Raw genomic sequence first — 10,124 nt, 5'->3', positions numbered from 1 at the left:
GAAAACCAAAGGGGAGAAGAGACGGTGAGAAGGGGGGGGAAGAGAGAGAAAAAAAAACAAACAAAAAAAAAAAAAAAACTCCTGGGTCACCTGTATGGAGAAAAAACAAACAAACAAAAAAACAAACAAACAGAGGAGACAGCAAACAACAAAGAGCAACATAATAATAGAGAAAACAAAGCACCATCACAATAAACTAGCTAGTCATAGATATCAATAGTTACTAAATAATAAACGATATTGTGCAGCACGCAAGATAGACAGCGCACAGTGTGCTTTGAGGCAGCAGCCAAGAAAGCTTTAGTCCGCGTCTGTGAATACCCATGTGTACACCTGTGTGCATACCTGTGTGGATCAGCATGCTTGCATTCCAAAGGTTTCTCCATGTAATGATCTGCTAGGGAGTGTGGGGGGGCCACAGCCCCGTCCTCCAGGGTGTGAAGCGGGTATGGAGGAGATCAAAACTCCAGACATCCAGAGACCCCCAGAACACAAGAGACCATGGAAGACCAACAGAGGGGCAGCCGCGCCACTGTCCCAGTAAGAGCTGAGGAGAGTCCCAGATGAGGGCTCGCCCAGCAGCCGCGGAGCAGAAGCCAGGGGGGGTTGCAGTGACGCGCCCGTGAGCTCCGCCGGCCCCCAGCTGTGCCTGAGTGACCGAGCCCCAGGCCGAGAGGCCGGGGGCACCCCATCTCCAAAGGGGCCCGAGTGAGCCCCAGGCCCCAGGCCCCGACAAGCGGCCGCCAAGGAGTGAGCCGGTGTGTACCCGGACGCCCACCCCCAGACACAAAGAACCACCAACACACCGACACCTGAGGGAGTCCGCCACCGGCAGGGGAAGTGGTGGTGGGTGGAGATAGGCCTCCATACCTTGGAGGGCCTGAGGTGTCCCCAGAGAGGTGGCGTCTGATACCCAACCTGACATATAGACACAGACATACAGGCACACACAGACACAAACATCCATTCCCACCCTCATGCTCTCATATGCACTTACTCCACACTCAACCAACGTGGAGACAGACATAAAGAGACGCTGTACACACAATCACACTCCCCAAGCGTACTCTACAAACCGGGTCTATGTTTATCTAATCTAATAAATAACTTGATGATATTAGGAGTAAATAAGAGTGTTTATGCATGTTTTTGTGTTTTGGATGAGGTGGAAATGAGGAAGGAGCGGGAGCAGTGATGAAGGAGGGGAGAGAAATAATGAGAAAGAGATGATGAAAAAATAGACATATAGTGAAGTGAACATTAAGCAGACAGACCACTGGATAACCAGTCAAATGTTTCATGCATAAATCTGATGATGTGATAAAGAAGTGGCGTTCCTCCTCCAACCACAAACAGGAAGCTCATGAAGCGAGCAGTGTCAGTGTTTATGTTACACTGACCAGGAGACCTCTGAGCAGGATGGCTGCAGTCGCACAGCTCTGCTTCTCCCTGCTGTTCACTCTCATCAGCAACATTCATGCAGAAGAATTTATTCTCACTATTGAAGAAGGAGGCTCTCTTGAATTCAAGCTCCCAGATCAAAACAGCTCCTGCATCACCTCCAGACGTGTTGGTGAAGATACTCTGGTCCTGTGGAACATCTCTGACCCCTGGAACAGAAACTTCACAGTACATGAAGACCTGACAGGACGACTCTCGTTTCCTGAGACATTTCATGGTTCTCCTTCATTTACTCTCAACAACCTGACCCACTCAGACTCTGGACTGTACCAAGATGTGTGCTGGACTCAGGGCAACATGACATATGAGAGAAACATCAGTCTGACTGTGTGCAAGACAGTAAGTAAGGAAACAACGCGTATTGTAACACACAAAGCCATAGTGGACGTACGATGTGAAGGCGCAGGTGAGGATCTGACGGTGAAGTGGATCAAACATGACTTTACGTATAACAAAGACTTAAAGCTAACAGTTTTAGATGATGGCACAGCTTTGAAGGTGAACAGTTTAAGAGAAAGTTTCCTGGAGGTAAAGAAAACGTCACTTCTTCACGTCTTCAACACATTACAAACATTGTACATCTGCCTGGTGATGAACCAACAGCAGTGTGTGAGCACTCACTCAGTACGTTTGACCAAAGCAGCAAAGATAGTCCATGGCTCAGTGGGAGAGACAGCTGTGCTGCAGTGTCCCTTCATTCATGACCAACACCCGGTTTGGAGGAAGTGGGAAATGGGCTCGAAGACTTATGAAGAAGTCGGTCAAAACTACTCGCTGGTGCTTCCATTGCTAATGTTAAATGATTCCGGTTGGTACACCTGTGGAGGTCAAACCATAAAACAATGGTACAAACTTTTGGTGTGCCCCAAATTTAGTCCACCTGCAGTAGAGGTCTTCTCAGAGGGAGATGAAGTCAATCTCACATGTACTACTGAGAGAAAACTGGGTATGAAGCCCCGGTGGTTTATGAATTTGATCAAAAGAGAAGGCAAACTCATTGAATTTACTGAGATTATTGAAAATCAAATCAGAATCTTTCTTTCCAATGAAAGCCTGATAATCTCTAATGTCTCACTGGAAGATGCAGGAGAGTATGTATGTACAGGTTTTAAGTCAGACTATGAGTGTGTGTCAGCAGAAACATTTGTTCTGATCCACAGAGAGCCCTTTGGGGTTTACTCGACCTTCTACAGAGTCAGGTGGATACTGCTCAGCGGTCTGCAGGTGATGCTTTGTGTTGTTGTGGTCTGTGTGATACAGAAAACCAGGAGAGGAGAGCAGCTTTCAGCTCAGACACACACTTAATATGCTTATAATAATAATAATAATAATAATAATAATAATAATAATAATAATACATAGAAGTGATGAAATCAAAACAAAAATAAACAAAAATATTATTGTAGATATGAATCTGTGACCTGACTGGACGGTTCAGTCTCTTATGTGATTATATATTTTAAACATTTTTCCTTTTTCTATCTCTCGACTTAATTCTTCTATATTTCTGCTCATATTTTATTTCAGTTATAGTGATTTTATGCTTTTTTGTTTTATGTGATTTGATGTTTATCCATATCTCATTCATGTATCTCTCAGAGTATCATTTTGAATATTCTTCTGTTTCTATCAGTGATCAGTTCGATCTATAAGAAATGTTAGAAACCAGTTGTAAATGTATTCGTTCTTCACTCTGATGTGAATCATTATCATCTCTCTTGGAAAATGTATTTTGTTATTGTGTTTAAGAGCAGATTCATTACAGCACCATGTTTATCTGCACTATATTGTTTTCATTGTTGTGAATAAACATGATTGTCTGATACAGCAAACACTTCATAATATGGACTTTACTGCTTTGATTGTGTTTTTATATTCTCCATTTTTGTCAGGAATCATTTCTGAAATAAAAATATCTAAATCTAATTTAACAGGCTGAATGTTGATGTTCTTCTGTCAATGACTCCATGATGATTTTTAATTTTAATAAACACACAATCCTCCTATTTCAGTGCAGGATGTAGTAAACTGGATCACAGCTCCCAAACTTTGTTTTCAGGATTTTGAGTTAATATGCAGCCAACACACTTTAACATGTCTCTGATGTCGAGTGAAACAGAGCTGTTACATCATTTATTAACGTGGTGATTGTTTGAGAGAGAAATGTCTGACTGTGTTCATTTCACCTTATTTTTGAGAAATGATCAAACAAAAGGTTTTAAGGAATGTCGTCCTGCTTTTCTTTAATGTGCACTGATAGTTTAGTGTAAATCATGCACTTAACTCACAATGGCAGATAAAAGAATGATGAAGGACGTGAAAATAAAATGCACTGTAGATCACATAATATCACCAACATCAATCAGTGAAAATCATTTACACTGAAGCACGAGCCTGACTGATTTTAGGATAAAAGTTGAGGTGAAACTGTAATCGTGGCCTCAGTCCTGCTGTGGGTGTTCAAAACAAGAGCACTGCGGTAGAGCCGATCACTTTTCATACATTCTCAGAAAGTCACATGAACAGTAATAGATTGCATCGCGCACACTGAATGCTGATAAGTGAATACTGAGAATTTAGAAGGAAGTGTTTTAAACTTGTTCCAGATAGTCTCATTAAAACTGTCACACTAATCTTTGTACTCTCTCAAACTCAGAAAAACTCAAGAAATCTATTTTTTTTTTCATAATTTAAACATTTTCTCCAATTTGTAAGTGCTATGTAAATCAGGTGTTATTGTCCTTAGCTCTGTGGTCTCACACTAAGAGGGTCCTGGGATCAAACCTGGTCAGATCTCTGTGAGGGGTTTGCATGTTTTCTTAAGGAGCTCCAATTTCTCCAGTCATCAAAAACAGTTCAGGCTAAGAGAACCATTACACCCACTGCACTGGTCGCTTCACACACCAGCAATAACATCATAACAGCCACGTGCATTTATATACACTGCTAAGGTGTTTTTGACACAGTGGCAAACAGCAAAAAATTCAGAGGTTCACTGATAATACCGAAATAAGACTTAAAGTGTGGCTTGTGCCAATGGATTTAACATCACTTTTGTGCTTTCTTATCCTCGCCAGAGCAAGAACAGCGAGGATCATGGCTCCATGATGTCCCCGATCTGGGTTCAGGACCCTAAAGAACTTGTTACTCTAAAGCGATTGTTAATCTGAATAGTTCTCTCCTGGTTTGAGGAGAGAGATGAGCAACAGCAAACTGGATGTTGCTGCGGTCACATTTATCTTCCCCTCACACACCTGGGGGGCTGATGTGTGTCCCACAGGATCTAATTCCAGTTGTTCTCTACCACCTCCAACAGTGAAGCACAGCTGGAGTTGAGGACTTGTAATCCACATGTGACACAGATGTTCCCGTGCACTACCCCAGTTGTCTGGTTGTGCGTCTCAGTGTACAGATACACCCACATAGAATGACCACCCCCAGATAGCTACCAGCGAACTGCCAGCCAGTTACCTGTTGGCCGCTCCTCCTCCTCCTGGGGTGTTTGGGCTTTCTACACTCCCCTTTCATTCAGTCACAGAGTGGCACCAAGAGGTGGCGCTTTCTTCACAAAAACTGAAAATGTCAAATAGACCAAACTTTACAGTCAGCTTGACTTTTCAGACATTTTTCACTGCACTAAAAGTATTTCTGGAAAACATTCCTTCATTTTAATTTAAACCAATTATTAGTTAAAGTAAATTATTAATTAAATAAATAAATGGAAAAAGGCAACCATTGATAAAAACGTCCTCATAGTCTAAGCCCAAAAGCAGATGTGAATGTAAAAGCTGATATTTGTACAACTTTCATGTTTCGTTTACTGTTTGCTTCGTTGTTACTTGTTCAGACTTCTGTTTCATCTCTAAATATGATTTATATTTTTCCATCAGATTACAGCTCCTTTGTTCGTTCATTTTAATTTTAGTAGTTTCAAGTGGTTGTTCAAAAAACACCCGAGGCGTTAACAACATTTTTAGGTAAATAGTTGTATGAACTTTATTGTTTATAACATTTGTGCCTAGGTTTTTGTTTTTTTTAAATTTACAATTCATTTTTGCATTTCAAGCTGTGAAAATAATTCTATAGATATGTTTGTGGTTTTTACATTACAAAAATAAACAACGACAGCCTTTTCTTACTCATTTATGTTTTTGTGTGATTTCAGATCAGTTGTGTTAGTACGGCATGTCAATAAATAAATAACTTTAAATTCAGACATGTGAGATTGTGCTGAAAAGGTTGATACCAAACAAGGCAAGAATAAAATATGTAAAAACAATTTAAAGGTGATGAAATAGAAAGGTAAAATCAAAAGTAGCCAAAAATGGCCAATTATACCCTGGACCCCAGAGGCTTAATCCAATAAATCATGAGAAGTTAGGTTTAAATTTTTGGTAAAAATGTATTCATTACAATGATTTCTGGCATTTTGTGAAAATTAAAGCAGGTAACAATTTGATTATTACTAACAAAAACAGAGGGAAAGTTAAGTTAGACTAGTGTTTGTAAATGAACCACCCCATGTTGTGTAGCTTTCTTGATTTTATACTTATTGAGCTACATACTGATTTATTATATAGAGAATAGAAAACATAAAATCAAAATTCTAATTGTTTATGTAACTGAAATCTTTAATTATCTAAGCTAAAGAAAATATTTAAGTTATAGACTATTTATATGAAACCGTGTATATTTAATGCATTTGATGTATATAATGTATACATGTAAACTTATATAATTGTCATGGTCCTGAGTCTGTGGACTCAGTGCTTTTGTTTTGATTATTTTCTCATGTTTAGTTTTATTCTGATTTTGTATTCTGTCTGGGAACTTCCTGTTTTACTTTGGAGATCTGTGTGTGACTGAACTGTGTTCAGCTTGTATTTCCCTTTCATCTTGTGAATTAGGATCAGCTGTGATTTCCTCCTATGTGACAAGTGCCTCAATGCTTATGGACCTTACAGTCCTTACAAACTCTGTCTTTATTCTGTTTCCAAACTATTTTTCAAGAAGCTGATATAGTGAGGATCAAACTGATTTGTAAAAATTTTGTTTCTCTCACTTGACAAAAATACCAACAGGACAAACAAAAAAAATCTGAAAACACAAAAATATTTTTGTTGGTTTGACTTGATGGAAAATAATCATCCATCCATCCATCCATTCGCTTCCGCTTATCCTTTTCAGGGTCGCGGGGGGGCTGGAGCTGGAGACAGGAAAATAATCAACTGAGGAAAAAAAACATCCATCTTCTTTCTAATCCATTTGATTTTCAGAGTCACAGTCTGTGACTCTGTGCTGCGAGGGATCGGGATGTCTGACATTAACACATGAACCAAACTGTCCTAGAGTACATTCACTAATCTACCGTCCAGTTTGTGACATGAAAAGAGAAACAGGACCAGAAACTACTTGGACCGGTTTCATGCGCCTCATCTTTTACCCACAAAGAAAGCATCAGCACACTATTAGTACATCTCAGAGATACTTTCTTTCTCAGGAAGTCACATGAAGAGTAATAGCTTACATCTCTCACAGTATCTGACCAAACAGCTGCTGTGGAAAGTCAGTTATTAGTCTTTTTTTAGACACAGAGATTGATGTTTTAAACTTCTTCCAGATAAGCTGATTAAAATTCTCAAACTAATTTTTATACTCTTTTCAAATTCAGAAAAACTCAAGAAACTAACAGCTATCTTCATAACTAAAATGTATTTCTCCCACTTTTAAGTGCTATGTAAATAATTAGACTGTTAAAAAAATCATTAAAGATGCAGTTGTCACGGCTGAGCAGCCAGTGTGTTAAAGGTACAGACCCAAATGCGGACACGGGAGAACTGAACTGAAGTTAAACAAAGAGCGAACCTTTTTGGGGGCTGATACACAAGAAACCAAAAATCAAGGCGAGATCAAACTTGGGCCTAAACTAAAACCTAAACTGGGAGAACTAAATAATTTGACAAACTGTGACCACAATGAGGAACGATGAAACAACTATGACAAGAGGTACAAGAACGGGATTTTGAGCAGCAGCATGAGAAACAAAAACATGAACTAGAGATTAAGGAGCTTGTAAAGAAAGTCGTCTGGACTTCTTTAGGTTGCTTGAAGACGTTTCACCTCTCATCCGAGAAGCTTCCGAGAAGCTTCTTCAGTTCTAGGGTCACATGGTGGATAAGACAGGTCCATTTCACTATAGATGCCCCCCAGAGCAAGATTAGACAAACCCTTCTACCCTCTCCTATCCTAGAAGAGGTTTACAAGTTTGTGGACAAGGCTCAGCGGGCCAACACTTTAAAGGAAAAGAAAGACAATGCAGGAAAATCCACAGCTTGCTTTCAAAAACACTCACTCCTCAGTCTGAATCTACACAACTCAGAGAAGAACACACACCTGAAGACAGTCAGGAAAAATGGGTGAAGAACCTTTCTGACCGGAATCTCACTGAACCTGAAAAGAAAGTGTTGGTCAAAGGACTCATTTTTGCCATTTCTCCTCAACATTTGCCCATAGTGGCCCTCATCACAGCCACAGAAACCGCCATACGGATTAATGAATTATCACAAACAGAAGCAGAGCAACTCAGGATGAAAGTCTCAGCCACCCTCTCCAGTGCCAAAGTCCTAACCTCACAATACAACTAACTACTTTTAACTTTTAGTAACTGGATTACTTTTTTGGAGAAGTGTTGAGCAGTGCATCATCAACAGCGATCAACTCGAAGGAAAATGACGACGGAGGCATGCTTGGAAGTTCTTTGGGAAATTTATTACATACTGACACACATTACTTCCTGTCTTCAAGGCTTTGTTGTGTTGCCACAGTATTTAACTGTCTTCTCACATACATTGCACACAGCATAATTTCTATGCTGAGCACCTCCAGTTTCTCATTGGCTCTTGCGGAGCCTTAGCACGCACATGAATGAGAGGTGGAAGGCGATTGTGGTTTCTATTAACAGCAACAGTGGAGGTACGATGTGAGGGAGCAAATAAGAATCTGCTGGTCCAGTGGATCAAATATGAGGGGGATACACGGCAAAGAAATTCTTTTACAACGACAACAATTGTGAAGGTGAAAAGTTTAAAAGAAAGTTTCTTGGAGGTGAAAAAAACACCACTTCTGCATGTATTCAACACATCACAAACATCTTACATCTGTCTGGAGATGAACCAACAGCAGTGTGTGACCACTCACTTTATAGATGTGACCAAAGCAATAATGTTCATCTATCACACAGTGGGAGAGACAGCTGTGCTGCAGTGTCCCTTCAGTCATGACCAACCACCGGTTTGGGAGAAGGTGGACCTTTACTTTGGATCAAAGAAAGCCGGGCAAAACTACTCGCATGTGTTTCCATCACGGTGTTAAATTATTCAGGTTGGTACATCTGTGGAGGTCAAACCATAAAACAATTGTGCCGGCTTGTAGTGTGCCGCAAATTTGGTCCACCTGCAGTGGAGGTCTTCTCAGAGGGAGATGAAGTCACTGTGAGATGTTCACAAAAAAGTGAATGGCTCACAAGGTGGTTCATGAAGTCAATCCAGGCACAAGGAAAAATCACTGAGTTTACTGAGACGATTGAAAATCAAAGCAGAATCCTTCTTTCTGATGACAAACTGATAATCTCTAATGTCTCACAGAAAGATGCAGGAGAGTATTGGTGTGCAGGTTTAGACTTTTTTGAAGAGTGCAAGTTCACAGAAAAAACAGTTCTGATCCACAGAGAGCCCTTTGAGGTTTACTCGACCTTCTACAGAGTCAGGTGGATACTGCTCAGCGGTCTGCAGGTGATGCTTTGTGTTGTTGTGGTCTGTGTGATACAGAAAACCAGGAGAGGAGAGCAGCTTTCAGCTCAGACACACACTTAATATGCTCATCAGCATTTATAATGATAATAATAATGATAATAATGATAATAATAACAAACAAAAATATTATTGTAGATATGAATCTGTGCTCTGAGCTGACTGGATGGCTCACTCTCTTATATAAACATTATTATTATTATTATTACATTTTGCCTTTTTTTTTTAATTCTTTGATGTACATCTTGATGATCTCTTTTCATATATTCTCATTTAATGTCAGCTAAAGTGATTATGTGCTTTTTTCTTTTATGTGATTTGATGTTTCTCCATATCTCATTCATGTATCTCACAGAGTATCATTTTGAATATTCTTCTGTTTCTATCAGTGATCAGTTCGATCTATAAGAAATGTTAGAAACCAGTTGTAAATGTATTTGTTCTTCACTCTGATGTGAATCATTATCATCTCTCTTGGAAAATGTATTTTGTTATTGTGTTTAAGAGCAGATTCATTACAGCACCATGTTTATCTGCACTATATTGTTTTCATTGTTGTGAATCGTTTATATTTGCATTTCAATTGTTGTGATGCAGCAGACTGGAAACATGATTGTCTGATACAGCAAACACTTCATAATATGGACTTTACTGCTTTGATTGTGTTTTTATATTCTCCATTTTTGTTAGGAAACATTTCTGAAATAAAAATATCTAAATCTAATTTAACAGGCTGAATGTTGATGTTCTTTTGTCAATGACTCCATAATGATTTTAAATTTTAATAAACACACAATCCTCATATTTCAGTGCAGGATTTAATTAACCGGATCAGAGCTCCCAAACCCTGATGTA

General features: G+C 39.5%; 1 protein-coding gene across 1 annotated transcript; it reads left to right on the top strand.

Moving 5' to 3' along the window:
- The first annotated feature begins 1,091 nt into the window (after positions 1 to 1,091).
- LOC120737247 lies at positions 1,092 to 9,409 on the top strand. The gene is made up of 2 exons (XM_040037836.1): positions 1,092 to 2,634; positions 9,201 to 9,409. The coding sequence occupies exons 1-2, from the start codon at positions 1,300 to 1,302 to the stop codon at positions 9,330 to 9,332; spliced, it is 1,467 nt and encodes a 488-aa protein (XP_039893770.1). The 5' UTR covers positions 1,092 to 1,299; the 3' UTR covers positions 9,333 to 9,409.
- The last annotated feature ends 715 nt before the right edge of the window (positions 9,410 to 10,124 follow it).

Source organism: Simochromis diagramma, unplaced genomic scaffold (genome assembly GCF_900408965.1).
Source record: "Simochromis diagramma unplaced genomic scaffold, fSimDia1.1 OVJJ01000463.1, whole genome shotgun sequence".
Taxonomy (NCBI): Eukaryota; Metazoa; Chordata; class Actinopteri; order Cichliformes; family Cichlidae; genus Simochromis; species Simochromis diagramma.
The sequence above is the reverse complement of the archived record's forward strand: the minus strand, read 5'-3'. Positions and strand labels throughout refer to the sequence as shown.